The 20,997-nt window shown below is 39.3% G+C and overlaps 1 protein-coding gene and 3 non-coding genes across 4 annotated transcripts in view; 1 reads left to right on the top strand and 3 right to left on the bottom strand.

The window, feature by feature from the left end:
- The window catches only part of fat3a (FAT atypical cadherin 3a), a 127,193-nt gene extending 113,735 nt beyond the window's left edge, over window positions 1-13,458 (top strand). Inside the window, 1 exon segment of the mRNA XM_041994271.1 lies at window positions 12,100-13,458. Coding sequence (XP_041850205.1) covers window positions 12,100-12,695 — 596 coding nt within the window. The 3' untranslated portion in view covers window positions 12,696-13,458.
- Window positions 13,459-18,117: 4,659 nt separating this feature from the next.
- trnap-agg lies at window positions 18,118-18,189 on the bottom strand. The gene has a single exon. It is a non-coding gene; the product is annotated as a tRNA-Pro (tRNA).
- Window positions 18,190-19,459: 1,270 nt separating this feature from the next.
- Window positions 19,460-19,531, bottom strand: trnap-agg. Its single transcript has one exon. It is a non-coding gene; the product is annotated as a tRNA-Pro (tRNA).
- Window positions 19,532-20,801: 1,270 nt separating this feature from the next.
- Window positions 20,802-20,873, bottom strand: trnap-agg. The gene has a single exon. It is a non-coding gene; the product is annotated as a tRNA-Pro (tRNA).
- Between the last annotated feature and the right edge of the window lie 124 nt (window positions 20,874-20,997).

Genomic DNA, 20,997 nt, shown 5'->3' with positions numbered 1-20,997 from the left:
TTCTGGTATTTTACATATGAGTGCAACGTCTTTAAAAGGTGTCTGGAGCTAATGTTGCGTCACCTTTTTTTTTTTTTAGCCCATCTGACTTTATGTGAAATCTAATCAGTGCAGTTTAATGTTGGGCACTCTCTGATAAAAACCTCAATTTACCTTCCTTTGCATGCTAACTGGAAAAGGACAGGCTGAGCTTTCATGTCTGCACTACCTTTAGGAAAATGCAGAATCCTTTCAGCATTCTCTGCACTCTTTATTATTTTCGTTTGAACTCATGAACATTAACATTTGTTAAAATTAAAGAAGTTTAGTAGAAAAAAGACACCCAGAGTCCCTCGGTGACCAGCTTACTATTACAGATATTATAGGTCTACTGTAATGGGGTAGATGTTTTTCCTGCTCATGTTTTAGGTTATATGTAGGAAATTTAGTAAAGCCTGCATACAACTCAAAGTGCAGGAAGAAAAACTGTTGGCTAATTAAATATTCTTCACCATTTTAGTTTTTTACATAAAACTTCAACTCATAATAAAGTCAATATCCAGCTTCTACCTGGTTTATTTACAAATAAAAGCAAAATAGACTTAAAAAATTAAACACTTTGTGAATGAAAATCAAATCTTCAATAAAAAAAGGTTTTATCCCTAACAGAAATTTTTTGTAGAAATTATTTTGTCTACCCACTGTGTCTCTACCTGCAGCTATAACCAACAGTGCATACCTCCATACATTATCACTGGTTAATAAGCTTGCGTGTTATTCCTCTGCCTGTTTTGTTTTGTTCAGGTTTAGAGGTTTACAGTCACTTTTCTACTCCCCAATATCTACTCCCCTAATCAGTGTTGTTATGTAATGAAGTTTGCACGGGTCTTCGCATGTTTTGTGTACAGCTTCAATGCATGAAAATATTTTTATTTAGTCATTGTTTTACTTTTAACTTCACTGGTTTCCTCTTAAATTAAATCTGCCTTCAGTTATAAGGTCCTAATGAACAATCAGTCGAACCTTTGTTACAAGAATCATTGTTTATATGTCAGAAGACCACTGATGCCAGTGCTCAGTAGTAACACCTTGGAGTACCACAACCAGTTGAATTTCAGATACCTCTTTTCCAATTTTCTCATTTTTTTCATTACACCAAATTCACTGACAAGAAAAGTTACTTACTTTGTTCATCTAGTTAGAATGAAACACTGCTGGAAAACTTACATCTTGGCATTCATATGGATGATTAACAGTCAACGTCCCATTTCTCAAGAATGCTATCGAACAGGATAGGAGTGGGCAAAGCAAAAGTCCTGCCCAGAATGGGGTCAATACACATAACAATGTTCACTCAGCCTCCAAACACCCTGTATACTAAACTATTGGAATCTGATTAAACCACAAAGATCCTACTACATAAATCACAGGGTTAAAAAGGTATATCTTTAACATCCCAGTATCGGACACTACAGGTTGCCTCAGAGGTTTAGCCACACCTGACTGGTTAGAGCTCTTTTGAGAAGGATGTAAGGATTTAATGCACATTTATGCTCACTTTAAATACACATAGGTACGTCCATTTCAAACGTTGTCAAACGTCACCACCCACATTCTCCCCATGTATGCTTTATGTTGGCATGGTTGTTAGGCAATACATCCACTAGGGGGCAGAACAGAGTTAGCCTCCAAGTTCCAGCATCCATTTTAATAGCAATATACAACAGCAAACATGGCAACAGTGAAGGAGATCACCATAGTGCCCATTCTCAGAAAAACGATGCAGCATATATAAATAATATAAAGTCTTCTTCTTTGTTCCTTATGTTGTCTGCATGTGAGTTACACAGTACATAACTGCCCCCACAATTTCCAGGGGTACTGCTCCATTTGCAGCACCCCTATGTATCTGTAAACTCTCTGAAAATATGATGAAATATGCTCAACATGAATGCATAACACAGACAGAAATCTCCATCTGTATCTATAACTGAGCATAAACGACCCCTTACTCAATATTATGCATGTGGTCATAATGCCATGTTTCTCTCATTCGGCAATTTCTCCTCATAGTGAATTTGCATATTTGTTTAAAAAAGCCAATAGCATTTAAAGTAACTATAGTTGCAAACCATGGCTAAATTTATTTTAAAAGTGTTGCCAATACGGCCCCACAAGCCTGAGTTCTTGTTCTTTTCCTCCCTCCCTACTGTTTGCCCATCAGAACAGCTCTAACCTGGCTGGCTGTGAGATGTACGTGAAACTAATCATGGAAACTAACATTTTCCATGATTTCCAAACATGGGGATTGTTAATGTGATTCAACCAGATTAGTTACAAAATCACTGACCTCTGGTTAACATGTATCTTTAACATGTATTATGTGATGTTGTAATTTCCATTTCTGATCAATCGTGCTGTATGATTACAGAGCCAGGGGGGAAAAAACATAAATAATTGCCTAGCTAAGCCAATATGTGTTAACTGCCAACACTAGTTCATAAAATGGAGAGTGCAAGTAGTCTTAGTGCCCTAGGTACCATGATCAGTATTCCAAATTTACATACATTAATTACATTTGCTTTTAGAATATTTTACTTTTTGTTTTTTGGCAAATACCTTAAGTCTCCACATTTTACATTCACTATGGCCAGAAATTACATGAATTGGTCATGTGAAGATAAAATACTATGAGGGGCAGTTTGAGACATTATTCAGAATTACCCTCTCACAGACACATGTAAAAAATTTAAGTCACTCACAAATTATACTAAAACCTTTCGTATATCATACTGAAATCATTCATACATTATAGTGAAACCTCTCATACACTGAAACGCTTTCATACATAATACTAAAATTATTCACAGTGAAATTTCTGAAATCTCATTTCACTAGTCTGTATGAAAGGTGTTCTGCTAGTGTGTGTGAGAGACGAATTTCACTTGAAAGTCATTTCAGTTTAAAGGAAAGTCACAGTAGAATAAATGGAGCACATTGTCAAACCAAACTGAAGAGGAAAAAATTGGAGAACACCAAGACAAAGTCTTTATGAAGACTTGTGCTGTACTAATATCGCTACAATATGTGAATGATCTCAGTATGCTATACGAGAGGTTTTAGTATAATGTGTGAATAACTTAAATTTCACGTGTCTGTGAAAGGGTAATTCTGAATAATATCTCAAATGGCCCCTTATAAAATACTTCACCATATCGCTTAGAGTAACATGCAATCTCTACAATGTTAAATTTATTGGAACTCGGTGGTGGTGAGATGATCTAGAACACAGGGATCTCCAACTCTGGTTCTCATGAGCTACTGTCCTGCAGGTTTTGGATTCTACCCTGATGCAACACACCTGACTCAAATCACTGGGTCATTAACAGGCTTGTGCAGAGGTGTGCTGTAGTATGAGACCCTACTAGTGTTGTAGTAGGGACGGTAGCTCACAAGGAACGGAGTAGGAGACCTCTAATCTAGAATAATTTATGTACACTTAGGCCTGTTACATGCTCCTCAAGAAGCAAGAAAATGTCGTAATTTTGTTCTGACGGACGTGGTTAGGGACGTCTTGCGGCTTGATCTCGACGCATTAGTTGAGCAGAACTTTCTTCTCATGGGCCTCTGAGAAGTATTTTGTGATTGGTCGGACGTTTGAGGTGGGCATAGTTGGCGTGGAAACGTGTGAAGCGTAAAGTTGTCATTTCTGGATTTCTGATGATGTGAGGTTGAATTAACAGCCAATCGGGGTAGTGAGAAAGCACAAAAATGAAAACGTGATATATAACAACACGGACACCGCTGCATGCACAACACTGCCCTGCCACAGATGCAGTTTCTCGTGAAGTTTATCGTTAAGTATGAAATCATTGGGTCAGCTGTGAGAACAAAGTTCTCGCTTCTTGTGGAATATGTAACAAGCTTTGGAGAATTGGTCATTAATCTGTTGGGTAGGCCAGAATGGAACTGCGGGCTGGTCTATGATGGTGCTGTGGCTTATTCTGAGTTTTATATTGGGAGCCTGACAAGAATAATTTTGTTGTTTGTTGAGTAGGAAACTATTGTATTTTAGCAGTATGTACCGTTTATGAAAACATAAATAAAAAAAACAATCAACTAATAATCACCTCAGTGGTCTTATGGTCGCGCAGTGTCTGTGTAACCCCCATAGGCTCGGCATAGCTCCGCAGAGGCTTGTCGCGCACCTCTACCAGACCTGACATGCACCCCCTGACGGTTACACGGAGGTACTCCATTGTGATTGGTCAGTTTGGGATCACGTCTTGCCGGATATCTGGATCTTTTCGCTGAAAACTACCGGCCGGTCTCACTGCTTCCATTCATGTCTAAATTACTAGAGCGTGCTGTCTTCAGTCAGGTCTCACAGTTCCTCCAAGACAACAACCTGTTAGATCCATATCAATCTGGATATAGGCAAGGTCACTCTACTGAAACTGCTCTCCTGTCAGTTACTGATTCCCTACGGCTTGCCAGATCCACTGGTCAATCCTCAGTCCTTATATTGCTGGACCTGTCGGCTGCCTTTGACACTGTCAACCATCATATACTGTTCTCCAAACTCTTAGAGCTTGGCATCTCAGGATCTGTCCTCTCGTGGTTTACATCCTACCTCACAGGGAGATCATTCAAAGTATCTTGGCGAGGGGGCGTGTCCAGATCACATGGGCTGACAACAGGGGTGCCTCAGGGCTCGGTGCTCGGCCCTCTTCTCTTTTCCCTATACACCTCCTCACTCGGTGCAGTCATTAGCTCTCATGGTTTCTCCTACCACTGCTATGCAGATGACACTCAGCTTTTCCTTTCTTTCCCACCTGACGACACAACCGTCTCAATGCGAATATCAGCATGCCTTGCTGATATCTCTGCATGGATGAAGGATCGCCACCTTCAGCTAAATCTGTCCAAGACTGAGCTTATTGTCTTCCCAGCCAGTCCTTCTTTACCACCACAGATAAGTGTGCAGCTTGACTCAATCACACTAGTGCCTACATCTTCTACCAGGAATCTTGGTGTCATGGTAGACAACCAGCTGACCTTTAAGGACCATGTTGCCTCGGTTTCCCGGTCTTGCCGATTTGCTCTCTACAACATCAGGAGGATCAGACCCTACCTGACTGAACACACGACCCAGCTCCTGGTCCAGGCTCTGGTCATTTCACGCACTGACTACTGCAACTCCTTACTGGCTGGCCTGCCTGCATGCTCAGTTAAACCTCTGCAGATGATCCAGAACGCAGCAGCACGTCTGGTCTTCAACCAGCCCAAAAGAGCTCATGTCACTCCACTGCTAATTGCTCTTCACTGGCTTCCAGTTGCAGCACGCATCAAATTCAAAGCTCTGCTTCTGGCTTACAAAACAATAACCCAAACGGCTCCGGGCTACCTTCACTCCTTAATCCAGAGCTACACTCCCTCTCGAAACTTACGCTCTACCAGTGAAAGACGCCTAGTGCTCCCACCACAACGTGGCGCAAAATCAGTAGCTAGACTCTTCTCCTCTGTTGTTCCCCGGTGGTGGAACGATCTACCAAACTCCGTCCGATCCGCAGAGTCCGTATCCACTTTTAAGACCAAGCTAAAGACTCAGTTGTTTAAGGAGCATTTCCACATTTAGCTTAACTAAATGAGTCAGAAAGATTTGTCCAGCTTTTTGGCTCAACCAAGTACTGAAGAAGCTGTGTGCACTTATGCCCAAGATGATATTGTGTGATGAAATCATGCACTTATGCCCAAGTTGATATTATGTGATGAAATCATGCACTTATGACCTAGTTGATATTGTGTGATGAAATCGTGATCCTGTATTTAAAAAAAAAAAAAAAAACAAACAAAAAAACAAAACAAAAAAAAAAAAAAACAATTATATGCACTGCACTAGCACTACATGACAGCACCTGGGTCCAACTGGACTCAAAAGCGGTCTGACTATCACTTAATTATGACGTCCCATCTTGTTTGAATTCATGCTTGTGTTGTTCTTCCTCTCAAATGTAAGTCGCTTTGGATAAAAGCGTCTGCTAAATGACTGTAGAATAGAATAGAATAGAATAGAATTTGTGTGGTAACCACTATTTTTAAAAACAATAACCAGTGGATCAAGTTGATGACAGGCTGATCGAATTATTTCTTCGCTTTCTTCCACAAGCTAATAAAGACACTCAATCATACTGGATGCCACTGTAGTTTTAAAACAGAAAATACCTACCGAACTGAAGTAAACCATCAAAAGAACACCGACCTGGTGAGTTTACTGCCCGATACCACCCCTGGTGCCATCTTCAGGTTAGGAGGAGAAACTGCAACACAACACCAAAACGAAGCACACCCCTATGCTCTAGTGTCAGCTACGCCGTGGCCAACTGCACGCAGACGCCGCGCAACAATAATCCGCCGTTACACTGCTGCCTCGATACAGAGGTTTTCTTCTATACTGTTTTAACTTCTTAGGGTTAGGTGGATTAGATCCCACACTTACCCAGTTTTTTATAAACTTGAAGGTCACAAAATTATACTTGATCTTGCCGGTCATAATAATCCTACCTTCTGACCCTGATGTGAGCAGCTGTTGTTTCTAAACCAGTGTAGAGTTTATGTCACTCTGTTTTCCGAAATACAAGATCTTTATTTGGCTTTCAGGATGCAAAGAATTGGTTTGGTAATAGTCATTAGCTCCAAACAGACTGCCTCTGTCAAAAAATATGACAACCCTTGTAGTTTTGCTTTAAATTGTTAGAGAAGCTAATGTGAGTCACAAAATTCAGTTCAATATCTGTGATGTGAATAATAACAGAAGCTAGGCATACGGTGTCAGCTGTCTGGAAAAGTCCAGCACTAATAGAAAATAGCCTGTTGATATCTCTTAGTCACTTTACATTAAAGTTTTGTTTTTGTTTTTTTTTTTTTTTGTTTTTTTAAGTTTGTCTCATCACAACAAATATGATATTAACCATTTACCCAAATGTAGAATTAAAACAATCAACAACCAAGTGAAAATGTGGACCAATTCAACCAATTGAGCTTTGGACTTTGAAGTTCTGATCACAACTGAGTCAGGTTTTAGTTCTGACCTTTGGGTTTTGCATGTCTTCTCTCAGCCCATGTTTATGTCTCTTCCACTGCTATATGAAGGTCTCTAAAAATCTCAAAATAAAGAAAAAGTGAAAAAAAAAAGCATGAATGCCGCATACGCATCCATAAGTTCCATCCGCCTTGTTTTATGCACACGTCGGTATTTACAAAAAACAACTTTGCGTGGATCTGTGTGCACTGCCAGGCAAATTTTTTTTACCTGCCGTGAGAATAATCGAACCTCGTGCAAACTCTGAACTCATTTGAAAGTGACAAACTACAAAGTACTGAAACGCTTCTTTATACGCTGAAATATGTTTCTGTAAACTTTCTGTAGTCAAAATGGACTTTAAAAAAATCACACATTTGCTCTGATGATTTACACCCAGACAAAAACTAAACCACATTTTAACATAATTTTCCAAAGGATCAGTTTTCTCTGTTTAAGTCACGTAAAGATGTTAATACTCATCAATGAGTACTGGCTGCGAAGCTCACACACATACACACAGCATCGTCAGATGATCATACTGATTGAGAACAAAACAAATACAAAACACTTCATGATTTCCTAAATGTATGGTTAGTCTAAGTCAGTTGTTTAATCTTAACTAATTTCATATTTCACCAAGTCTCTCTGGGATTCCAGCTCAGTGTTGGTCAGAATGCGGTCAGACTGCTGTTCCTTTAGCAGCTGCAGTGGAGATACTGACCTTGTCCATGTCCACCTTCAGGCCTATAGCTGTGGACAGCGTGTCCATGACGCTGCGCTTAGTTTCCACTTTTTCTTCAATGTGTTGGCAGTAAGTAAGAAAGTTTATCTGATGATGGATAATCTCTGAACCTCCTCCTGAGGCTGCAACAGTTTGTAAGCTCTGCATACCCATCTTCAATACGCTACAAGTGTGCATGTGCTATTTTATCTTTCCTCCACCTTTGATTCAACCACATTAGTTTCATATTCTGTTAAAATCTACTCTTTTTACGTGTTTATGGTGTGTTTCTCATTGTATTTTGGGCTAAGGGTAAAAGCATGCCATGTATTTATTGTTATTTACTTATTAATGGGAGGAGACGAGGCGATCCTGGAGCTGCGCTCACCTCCAAGTCAGTTGTGATGTATCAAGAAAAATGAGTTGCATACATCTAAATATTTTTGGGGCGTACATACTTTCCCAGTTTTGGTCATAAAAAAAAGTCCATTTTGACTTCAGAAAGTTTACAGTAACATTTTTCAGTCTATAAAGGAGAGTATATTACTACTCTGTAATTTGTCACTTTCAAATGACAAGAGTTTGCAGCGATCCACACAAAGTAGGATTTTTTTTTTTTTTTTTTTGTTAAGCCCTCAGGAGATGACATAAGCAGTTGCTCCTTTCAGCCTGTGGTGAAATAATGATGATGATGATGATGATGATAAGTGAAAAGCAACATTGAAGAGCAGTTATTGTTATGTTCCAGTTATTGTCATTTAATACACAAACCTGTGTGGGACATGGAGGAAAGGTACCATGACCTCATAGTCCTGCTGAGTTCTTCGGGATAATTTAATCGCTAAATGTTTTAACAGACACATACCTAATTCCACTTTCTGTTAGATAACTTGCAGGTCTGCTCATCTGTCCATTTTCTATACTTGCTTTATACTATTTGGGGTCACTCATACTCACTCTTAGAGTTATGCACCAATTTGATTTTTTTTGGACAGTAGGAGGAAGTCAGTCGCATCACACATCACAGGAAGAACACAAAGTCCACACAAAAGGGCTCCAGCCAAGATCCAACCAGGAGGTCACCATCGCTGCTCTGCAGACTGATTCAACCAGGAAATGATTTAACTCTGTAGTTTTACTTTCATGTAGAATAACCCAGGAGAGAATTCAAAGCTCAGAGTGAAATCTGACAAGATGGAAATGCAAAGAAGTATCAAATTCTTTATTTAGTCTACATAAACTCCAAACTTATCTGGCCTGTCTTCTCCTTCATTATTGCCATGAAAAGTGATGAGATGCACATCCTCGTGGGCTGCTGTTTAGTGTCATCTGTCTGGTCCTGTGGCTTTGTTAACTAAATCAGAACCTCTGGTGGAAGGAGTTGCTTCTTGGTCTGGATCTTTTCAATCTCTTTCTCCAAACATCTGCTTCACCTTATTTGTCTCTGGAGTACCAGGTCCTCTTTAATGGGCAGAATAACTTCATTTTAGCTGTTTTGATGACCTGCATAACAAAACTCATTTTTTAGGGTCGGACTTCCTGTTAAATCATTCAGAAACATCCGCAGCAGACAGCCCTGTCCACTTCGGCCCTGTCCTGTCTCAGGCTGTATACGGGAGACAGAAGCGATTCAGTGATGATTATTTACACTTTTTCTTTTCAATGATAAAAACTGCAGAACAAACTGAACTCTATTTTCAGAGCAAACCAACAATAACAGAACTCAACATCATACTCAAACAGCGTTTACTAAAACAGTTAGCAAGTGTTTTATCTGTAAAACATATTAGTAATGTCTTACAGATGCCTTAGAGATGCCTCATGAATAGAAGATGCCTTCTGTTTTCTTTTTTTCATTTCTTATGTCCTTTTTTTTTTTTTTTTTTTTTTTAATTTATAAACAGATCGGATTTGGCTGCCAGAACTTCAAATGGGAAACTTCACTGTGTTCCACACATTGCTGAGCAAAGCTTGAGCAATCACTAACACCACATTCATTAAAGCCAATAATGAAATCAATGAAGTCATATTTTTTAAATAAGCTTAACATTTAAGGGTGGCTTCAGACCCTGAACAACGCCCATCTTATAAATCATTATGTGTGTAGCACTTTTCATAGCAAAATTCCCAATGCTTTACAAGAAGAGATAAAGTAAGTTGGATAAGTTGGATGTTTACTGTTCAATGTCTGATTTGTGATGTCAAACAGTACCAAAGGCTTTCTCAAAGAAGAATAGTTTAAGGAGGGATTTAAATGGTGGTAGAGGGATAGTGTGCCCGAGTTCAGTGAAGAAATAGTTACATGGGAGCCAGTCATCTGTACTCTTTGTTCTGCTCTGGAGGGACAGGTTAGAAACCTACAACTCCTGTTATCACCAAAGCACACACAAGACCAAGAACAACAACTCTGCTTAAATGTCTCATGTAGCCTCTGTGTCTTGCCCGCTACATCAGACTCACTCGCTACCATCTCAGCCAAAGCTTGGATTATGCACTCATACTTATTTAGTAAAGTACAGATGACACTAGTGCAGACTGTCCACCTTGATGGACACAGAGGCATTATGATGTGGCATGGACCCTCACCCTTTTGAGACCTTGAAATTCCCTTAAATGTGCTCTTCAGTTTCCCTGACTGCTCAAACACTCATTGACCCAGTCCAGAGGTTGTATTTTTTACAATGGCCTGTGCTTCATTGTATTTGCCAGTGATGTTTGGACGCATGCAATGACAATGAAATGTTTGCAGTCTGGTTTATGTTTTTACGTTGGTGTTCAAACCAGAACATAAATTTTACTTACTTGTGCTAGCACCTCAACAATATTTAGCCTTCAAAAAAGCCACTTTGGGTGGATATGTGCTGACTAGGAAGCTAGCTAGTTTTCTCCTCAGCACTATTGGCTGCCCCAAAAGTCACTAAAGGGCGCTAAATTATATCATAGCCTAATTTGTATAATCTGCCTGGAGCATAACAATTCTATTGAACGCTGTAGGAGAGTGGAAAAATGTCAAGGGAAACACTAAAAATGAATCAAAAATATCCGAAATATGAAAAAAAAAACACTTAATTTTTTTTAATTGATTGTTTTTTATATATATATGAATGTCATTGTTTGTCTTTTGAGTGTCTCAACTTCCAACCCTCCTTTATCCAGATCAGCACAGACCCAAAAAGGCGCTGCGGACATGATAGAGACACAAAAAACAAAAAATAATCCTAAAAACCACTAGGCCAAGCCAACATAGTTTAACATCTTAAAAGAGGAACTTAGAAATATAATACATACTAGTAAAAAAAAACTATCAAAATCACAGGAGCAATAACTACACACTAGAAAACCAACAGGTGCAATTTCATGGAGGATTCAGTGTTTTCTCGTCCAAGTAAATAAAAAGAGTGAACATTGTTGTTTTCTCATGGGTAGTTGTTTCCTTGTGTCCTTCTGACCAAAAAGTAACATTTTCTACCAAATTTCATATGATGCTAAATAAAAGCATTTCACTATGTTTAAAGATAAAGGTTTGGAGCTTTGGAATTGGCACTGTGTAGAACTGCTATGTTTTGCATTGTAGACTGACGAAGCTTTTTCAGAGCCTAGAGAGAAGCCGTACTAAAAAACAAGCAGATAAGATATATTCCTAAAACTAAACAAAGTTAACTTCTGGTCTTTTCTGTTTGTTTGTTTTTGTTGTTTTTTTTCCCACTGAATGTGGCTTGAGTCATGAAGCATGCAGATCCTTAAAGAGTCCTGTTTTGCATGTCACACACTCTTTCACAGTCTTAAAATGTTTTCTGTTCAGGTTGTTCCTTACCAGCTTCATTCAGAAATCAACTAAGGGACATGTTTGACGGTTAAAACCAAATATGTTTAACTGGTAGAAGTTTATTGAGGTTAGGTTTGCCATCAAACCTAATTGTGAGTTTTTGCTTTGTGTAATGTTGATGCTACTGTGGCTAAATTTCCTGATTCTTTATGACTGCATGTTTGTTGCACATCTCCATACTGTAGATCAGAGGTGTCAAACTCTGGTCCTCACAGGCCGCTGTCCTGCAGTTTTTTTTTTGTTTGTTTGTTTCCCTTGCTTCAACACACCTGATTCAAATCAAATGGAGCCATCAGCTTGTTGTCACATTCTTTACAATGACCCGTTTATTTCAGTCAGGTGTATTGGAACAGGGAAACAACAAAAACCTGCAGGATAGCGTCCCTTGAGGACCAGAGTTTTTAATACCTCTGCTGTAGTGAGACTATGGAGACTTGATATTTTTATTGTTAAGATTGTTGCTAACCATATACTCTTTCTGCTGTCCAGCATATCACTGGGACACATCGGACTGGATGCCAAGCACAAAGCTTTTGGACACTGAAGAAGTGCAGAGCTACAAGACAGGTCCTGGCAGTGATGCAGTAGGCTCAACCTCTTGCCTTGGAGGAGGCAGCCATGAACTGGAATCAGACTACTACCTGGGAGGCTGTGACATTGACAGTGACTATCCTCCTCACCATGAGGAGTTTCTAAGCCAAGACCAGTCTCCACCTCCACTGCCCACAGGAGAGGAATATCCTGAGCCCTATAAGCCACTACTTACTAATCTCCAGATATCAAAGGAGGGCATCCTTAGCTCTAGCAGTATGAGTCATGAGCATGCGAGGCTACACTTTCACCCCAGCCAATACTTGCCTCCCCACCAGCTACCTACCACTCCAGTAGGTGGGGTAATGCCAGTAAATGGGGACATTGCTGAATCTTTGTGGCTAAACATGCGCCTGTCAGTTGGCTCATCACCAGCCTCTGACATGTCAGTGCTTTGCGAACTGGACTCAGAACGTAGCAACGATTTTGAAAATGTTGATCTTCATCGGGGAGCAACGATTATCACTGACTCACAGCAACAGACTGAAGTGTAAATGTGCAAGCAGGCATACATGTGCAGTGGGACCAAAGGAGCATGTCAGTGCTTCAGATAGCAAATGAAAGGGAAGAAAGATTTTATCGGCAATGCTTCATAATGCTCCAGCTATACAAAAAAATATAGCCACACAAAAAAAAGGACATTTCATGGATACTATTGTCCCATGCAACTATGTCCTGACATGAAAATGTGTGTTATGAGAAATTTCATCATACCATGAGCAACAAATGCATTTTGTTTTTACTTATAATGGGGATTTACTTGTAATGTTGAAATGATTTGATATAGAATGTAAACATGAAGAATAATCCAGAAGAGACTTGAATACTTGAATATGTTTCAATGCAGTACACAGACCAAGCGAAGAAATGTACCAGACCATGATCTAAACCTCTGTCTGCTTTGTAGAATTCACTTCACTTTACATATAGCAAGGGTGGGGAAATGATTAACAGTTAAACAGGGAATATACTTTTATTTACATTCTGCATTTCTGCAGGTATGACGATCACTTTATGCTAGATGCCATGTGGAGGTGGTGCAGGGGACTGTGATCTACTTCAAATTTCAATTCGTGCATATTAAAGATGAAGGAGCTCATGTTCATATTTCACCGTTTGAAACTTTGAACTTAATTCACATTTCTAAAATGTGCCATTTCATGTTGATTTCTCAAAATTTTTAGCCTCCCCTTATGAGAAAAAACAAGAAAAAAAAAAAAACATTAAAGTTTCTCTTTGTGGATAAATACAGTATTTTTCATTTCATTCATGTGATGCATTGTGCTTTGGAGCATTAACCATAATGATCGTCAAAATTAAACTGTGATTGAAAAACAAACAAGCATTTAGTGAATAGCCTTATTTATTTGTTCAAGTCTAAGGAGGAGAAACTTGATCCAACGCTTTGGATTTTTCTTTTTCTTTTCTTTTATTTGTTTAAAAGATGCTTAAAAAAACTGTAAATAGGTCTGGTCTAAATTTGAGTTCATTTTGGCTTAAAAGTGAGTAATGTGACTTAGCCAAAGATACTGATTCAGCTCTCACATTTAGCTTAGATGTCACAGAAATGAGACAACCTCTTTGTGTTGGACTGTATGTCATGACCTCATCACTACATCATTTTGTATCCTGTTAAAGTTCACAGCCCTGTGGAAACTAAACCCAAAGAAAACAAGTATGGAGTAAGATGAGATGTGTGTGCATGTCCGTCTAAAGTTAAACGGAAATAAAACATTTGTAAATTCCTGATTGAGTAAAATATAAAATGTTTTGTGTATATCGAATTGAATATAATTCAAAATGTTACAGCTTTTTAAACAGTGACAAATGCAAAGTGAAGCTGTGAATTTACTATTTTTATTTTAAGTTGTAATTTTTTTATGATTTTTTAAAAAATACAAAATAATCGCCAAACATTTCACATATGATTTAACTCATATGACTATTTATTTCTTTATTATTTTTGCGTAACTTTAGAACAGTATGCACACACGGGTATTTGTACACACACATCTTAATTGACACTTAACTTATCCCATACAAAAAGGGAAAAGAAAAATAATTTTATAGATATAGAAAGCTTGGCTTAGAAATGATGATGTACATACTCCAGAAACAACACAGTGAAATATTACACTGGCAAAAATCCAGATGCCAGCTTGAGCCCAAAGTTTAAAAGTAAGAATATTTTTGATTTTCAATAAGGGCTGGGGTTTAGAGCACACAAAACTGGCACAACAGAGATAGATAGATACATAGATAGATAGATAGATAGATAGATAGATAGATAGATAGATAGATAGATAGATAGATAGGGTGAATTCATAAATAATTGAATGAATTAATGAGTTAATGAATTTTTAATTAAACAAATAAAAAAAATTTTTTATAACTGCAGTTGAAATACTTTCACCTGGCTGAAATTAAAATACAATTGTTTTAAAACATGGAATATGCTTGCTGCTATAGTCTGCTGTTAGAAAGTTTACTTAATTTTCCCCTAAACATTGGTAAGTCACACTGACTTGAAGTTGCAACACTTTCTTACATGTCACTGCCAACTCCATGCATGTTCATAGATGTTGTCAGTATGCCCAATTTCCTAAATTTTTTAACATTTATAAGTCATCAGTCCATAGAATGATGTCAAACACGAAATATAATCTGAAACCTCAATATTTATGTTTTACAATATTTATTTTTATGTTAAACTAAATAAACCATAAAAGCAAGATAAAGAAATTAAAGTTCAAACCCTGACCCTAGATTGGCAGAATAGTAGCAGGTCTGTTGTTTTGTGACCTATATATCGTCAACTTGCCAATACCATATGCCATATAAAGAAATATTTAAAAAGGCATGAGCTGTCTTTTACACAGTATCTTTATTTTTTAAACACCAAAATCTAAAAGCAGTATTTCTCCAGTGTTAAAAACCATTGACAAAAAGCTTTATCAGCCCAGAGTCTGAGTTGATGCCCATCAGTTTACCTCCACTTGTCTGTTTATTATCCAAGTGCAGGTGACAATTTTATGGACAGGACCCTTTGAGACAAATGGGCCCTGTTTTTGTTGAAAATATGCTTTTTTAAAAATCCTGATACAGTGAATGGCTGGTCATTAAAATGTAAATTTTGTAAATATGACAATGCAATTCTGATGAGTCTTTTTTTCTTTAGGGGTTTGAATGTTATATTTAATATGTAAAGACTACTGAATTACATCTATTTCCATTTTTTTTTTATTTTGCCTCTCCCTCATTGCTTAAGGTCATCACCTAAAACATTCTATCCATGTGAATTCTATCTGAATATTTGTGCACATTGTCATTCTAATCTTACATCCCAGCAAATATTTCACCTAGATTTGTAAAATTTGGATCATGGTTATGGGGACTATTTTTGTACATTTATTTAATCTTGAATGTATTATTTTATTTATAAGACAAGCTGTGTAAGAAAATAAACCAGTGTGTATAAATTTAATGAGCAATAAAAACAATGTGGTGTCTTAATTTCACAGGTCAGAAAATATAACGAAATATCACTTGTCCACAGCCCAATTTTCAAAGTTTTATTTGTTCAGTGCATAATATTACACATTTTAAGGCTTTTACAAGTCACTTACATTATTTCATGTAATCAAAATCAGTTGTAAATCTCCATCCATTCATTATCCGAAGTCGGGTTGCAGGGGCAGCTGCCTAAGCAGGGAAACCCAGAATTCCATCTTCCCAGTCACATTCACCAGCTCTTCCGGGTGAATCCCGAGGCATTCCCAGGCCAGCCGAGTCCGTCCAGCATGTCCTTGGTCTTCCCAGGGGCCTCCTCCCGGTAGGACATGCCCCGAACACCTCACCAGAGGCGTCCAGGAGGCATCCTGACCAGATGCCCAAGACACCTCATCTGGCTTCTCTCAATGCATAAATGCACTGACTCTTGGTGGGACTTGCCCGGAACACCTCACCAGGGAGGCGTCCAGGAGGCATCCTGACCAGATGCCCGAGCCACCTCATTTGTCTCCTCTCGATGTGGAGGAGTAGTGACTCTGAGCCCCTCCCGGATCACTGAGCTTTTCATCCTATCCCTAAGGAAGAGTGCGGCCACCGTACGGAGAAAACTTATTTTGGCCACTTGTATTCGCGATCTCATTCTTTTGCTCACTACCCACAGCTCATGACCATAGTTGAGGGTAGGAGCGGAGATTGACCGCTTTGCCTTTTTGCTCAGCTTCCAGACCGATGCAGAGTCTGCATCACTGCAGTTGTAATTACTTTTACAAAAATAATAATAATAATAATAATTAAACTATTGTATAGTTACATATACCTATGTAACTAAGCCTAGTTTTCACCAGCGGTTGCGGGTCGGGATGAGACTGTAAGAGTGTGGCTATGGTTTGTAAACTGTATTCTTGTTGCATTCTCACAGCTAACTGTAACCTTACTTGAAGAGGCGGAGTATCAATCAGGTAGCAAAAGATGCCTCAGCTATGTAACAGCATGATGCCAGCACCCTTCTTAAAGTATAAATATGGGGGTATTTTACTATCTTTAATCAAGAGTGTAAATGTTTGCTCAATGTTCGCGCTCAAATGTCATCTTGCTCTTTCTCAAAACTCTGAGCATACACTCAGAAAGTCCCCTCCAGTAAACAGTTTTGGATTGATACAGTAATTTTTTATTTATATATATATATATATATATATATATATATATATATATATATATATATATTTTTTATTTTTTTTCTTTTCTCATCACACCATTTACACAATTGGTCTCTGGTGGTGGGTTTCTTTTCCTGTACTGTCCTTTTCATTCATGGTGCCAAGTTTAAAATTCAAAGAGGGCAGAACTTTATAACTTATAAGGACTTTCTGAGTGTGAGAGCAGAGTTTTGAAAGTGAGCAAGATGATTTTTGAGCATGAAAGCCGGAAGTCTTGCTCTCAAAGCAATCAATTATGCTCTTGATTAAAGATAGAAAAATACCCCCATAATAAACAAAACCCAACTCAGAAACAAAGGAGGAGAACGGCGCTCATCCAACACTTTGTGTTTTCTTTCGTCTTGGTGGTGCTTCGTAATGCCATTTTAAATGGAGACTTAATCAACAAAAAGAAAATATGTTGCGGTATACTAAGAGCTATACTTGCTTTGTGTTTATGTCAAGTCGCACGGGAAGTGACTTTTTTTTCTCAACCAATCAACAGATTGCAATGTGTCAAACTCGACCCTTTCGGGTTGGGTTGGTTAGATTGGTATCCCAATGGAGGAGTCCCAACAAAGCAGGATGGGTTAGGTCAGAAATTAGGGTACCCTACCTAGTTTTCGGTTTGGAAACACAAAAAAATGCGTTCCCAACCTGCCCCAACCAGCACCCATCAGTGGAAACGGAGCTTTAGAAACGTTCTCCATTTCAATAATCTTTCCATTCTGTTTCTGCAATCTTCATCTCCCATCATTTGTTCTCCATCCATTGTTATAATGGTTGTCATTACTGTCTTCTGAGGCATGTTATATTTCACCACAGGCCTTTAACTTGACTGTATCAAAAGCATGGCTTATGCATCTCCATCTTAATACCAATGCTGTCGTCAAATGGCAGACCTAAAATTACCTTTCTTTCATCTAGGAAATCCTTGAAAAGAATCGACATTTTAGTGAGCACGCCGTTTTGTTTGGCATTTACTTTGGTGACAAAGCTTTTTGAGTTGGAGAGATTGCTGACATTGACATTTTCTCTGTGGTAGCTTTGGAAACACACTCTTGCATGACAAAGTACTTGTAAGAACTGAACTTAACACAGGGATGAATGCTAAGATCAAATTTACATACGCCTTTTCACTGGTTTCTCAAACGTTTGTACGACGGTTTGTACTTTTTCACACAATAAACAGAACCGCTGTGAAGCGAAGGGGCTCGTCCGGGAGTTGAACCCGGGACCTCTCGCACCCTAAGCGAGAATCATACCCCTAGACCAACGAGCCAAGAGACCTCCCATGTAGAGCACAGATGAGCGCGGACGACCGATTTAAAAACAACATGAAACAATGGCATAATGAACCAGGTGTGAAAATTAAATCAAGAAAGAAAGCAACAACAAAGACAGACTTTGTATGCTGGAAATGGTTTTAGCACAGAAGCTGTCAGCTAGGTTGAGCACAAAGATAGGAAAATATTCGAGGGCTAGTGGCTGGGATCCAAGGATGTCAACCACTTACCCATTGCCCATACGCCTACCAAAGCCCTTTGTATGAGGTTTCTGGAACCTTCACCTTCCACCCGACTGGATCAGTACTCTCCAAACTTTCACCAAGTGGCAGTTTCTCTATTGTCTTTGTCCCTACCAAAGCTGTCTTGCCCACCCAGACGTCCTGTGCTTTGCTCCAGAGATCTTGATCTGCTTCTTTTCCGACATAGCACATCCCCCTCCGGGAAAGCCAGTTCGGTACTCCACTGAGGTATCTTGCTGGATGCTAGGCAACTTCCCCACAATCTTGGGAGTGTTCCATGTCAGTAATTATCATGTTTAATTGGACTTTTTTGTTGATTTGCTGCACGTTTGCGTTTGTTTAGTTTGTTGGTTTCTGATGGCAAATGTCTGACAAAGAAAAGCTGATCTGGAGTGGCAAGAAACTGTGAGGAGAGCCTTCCAGCTTTGTAGGAAAACTTAGCAGAAGAATGTCAGTGTTTTGTGAGAGTCACTGCTCTAATAACGTAGTTGATCATGAACACAGCAGCGTCTTAATCAGCAAGCATTGGGCTCACCCAGGACTTCCAGGAGGTCCAGGACAGGACTTCTCACACCCATAGTGTCACTTTTGTGCACAATCATTTTAATAGCTCTCTGTCCACTGGTTATTCACCACAGGCCTTTAACTTGACTGTATCAAAAGCATGGCTTATGCATCTCCATCTTAATACCAATGCTGTTGTCAAATGGCAGACCTAAAATTACCTTTCTTTCATCTAGGAAATCCTTGAAAAGAATCGACATTTTAGTGAGCACGCCGTTTTGTTTGGCATTTACTTTGGTGACAAAGCTTTTTGAGTCGGAGAGATTGCTGACATTGACATTTTCTCTGTGGTAGCTTTGGAAACACACTCTTGCATGACAAAGTACTTGTAAGAACTGAACTTAACACAGGGATGAATGCTAAGATCAAATTTACATACGCCTTTTCACTGGTTTCTCAAACGTTTGTACGACGGTTTGTACTTTTTCCACACAATGAACAGAACCGCTGTGAAGCAAAGGGGCTCGTCCGGGAGTTGAACCCGGGACCTCTCGCACCCTAAGCGAGAATCATACCCCTAGACCAACGAGCCAAGAGACCTCCCATGTAGAGCACAGATGAGCGCGGACGACCGATTTAAAAACAACATGAAACAATGGCATAATGAACCAGGTGTGAAAATTAAATCAAGAAAGAAAGCAACAACAAAGACAGACTTTGTATGCTGGAAATGGTTTTAGCACAGAAGCTGTCAGCTAGGTTGAGCACAAAGATAGGAAAATATTCGAGGGCTAGTGGCTGGGATCCAAGGATGTCAACCACTTACCCATTGCCCATACGCCTACCAAAGCCCTTTGTATGAGGTTTCTGGAACCTTCACCTTCCACCCGACTGGATCAGTACTCTCCAAACTTTCACCAAGTGGCAGTTTCTCTATTGTCTTTGTCCCTACCAAAGCTGTCTTGCCCACCCAGACGTCCTGTGCTTTGCTCCAGAGATCTTGATCTGCTTCTTTTCCGACATAGCACATCCCCCTCCGGGAAAGCCAGTTCGGTACTCCACTGAGGTATCTTGCTGGATGCTAGGCAACTTCCCCACAATCTTGGGAGTGTTCCATGTCAGTAATTATCATGTTTAATTGGACTTTTTTGTTGATTTGCTGCACGTTTGCGTTTGTTTAGTTTGTTGGTTTCTGATGGCAAATGTCTGACAAAGAAAAGCTGATCTGGAGTGGCAAGAAACTGTGAGGAGAGCCTTCCAGCTTTGTAGGAAAACTTAGCAGAAGAATGTCAGTGTTTTGTGAGAGTCACTGCTCTAATAACGTAGTTGATCATGAACACAGCAGCGTCTTAATCAGCAAGCATTGGGCTCACCCAGGACTTCCAGGAGGTCCAGGACAGGACTTCTCACACCCATAGTGTCACTTTTGTGCACAATCATTTTAATAGCTCTCTGTCCACTGGTTATTCACCACAGGCCTTTAACTTGACTGTATCAAAAGCATGGCTTATGCATCTCCATCTTAATACCAATGCTGTTGTCAAATGGCAGACCTAAAATTACCTTTCTTTCATCTAGGAAATCCTTGAAAAGAATCGACATTTTAGTGAGCACGCCGTTTTGTTTGGCATTTACTTTGGTGACAAAGCTTTTTGAGTCGGAGAGATTGCTGACATTGACATTTTCTCTGTGGTAGCTTTGGAAACACACTCTTGCATGACAAAGTACTTGTAAGAACTGAACTTAACACAGGGATGAATGCTAAGATCAAATTTACATACGCCTTTTCACTGGTTTCTCAAACGTTTGTACGACGGTTTGTACTTTTTCCACACAATGAACAGAACCGCTGTGAAGCAAAGGGGCTCGTCCGGGAGTTGAACCCGGGACCTCTCGCACCCTAAGCGAGAATCATACCCCTAGACCAACGAGCCAAGAGACCTCCCATGTAGAGCACAGATGAGCGCGGACGACCGATTTAAAAACAACATGAAACAATGGCATAATGAACCAGGTGTGAAAATTAAATCAAGAAAGAAAGCAACAACAAAGACAGAC

This window comes from Melanotaenia boesemani, chromosome 9 (assembly GCF_017639745.1).
Source record: "Melanotaenia boesemani isolate fMelBoe1 chromosome 9, fMelBoe1.pri, whole genome shotgun sequence".
Classification (NCBI taxonomy): domain Eukaryota; kingdom Metazoa; phylum Chordata; class Actinopteri; order Atheriniformes; family Melanotaeniidae; genus Melanotaenia; species Melanotaenia boesemani.
The sequence above is the reverse complement of the archived record's forward strand: the minus strand, read 5'-3'. Positions and strand labels throughout refer to the sequence as shown.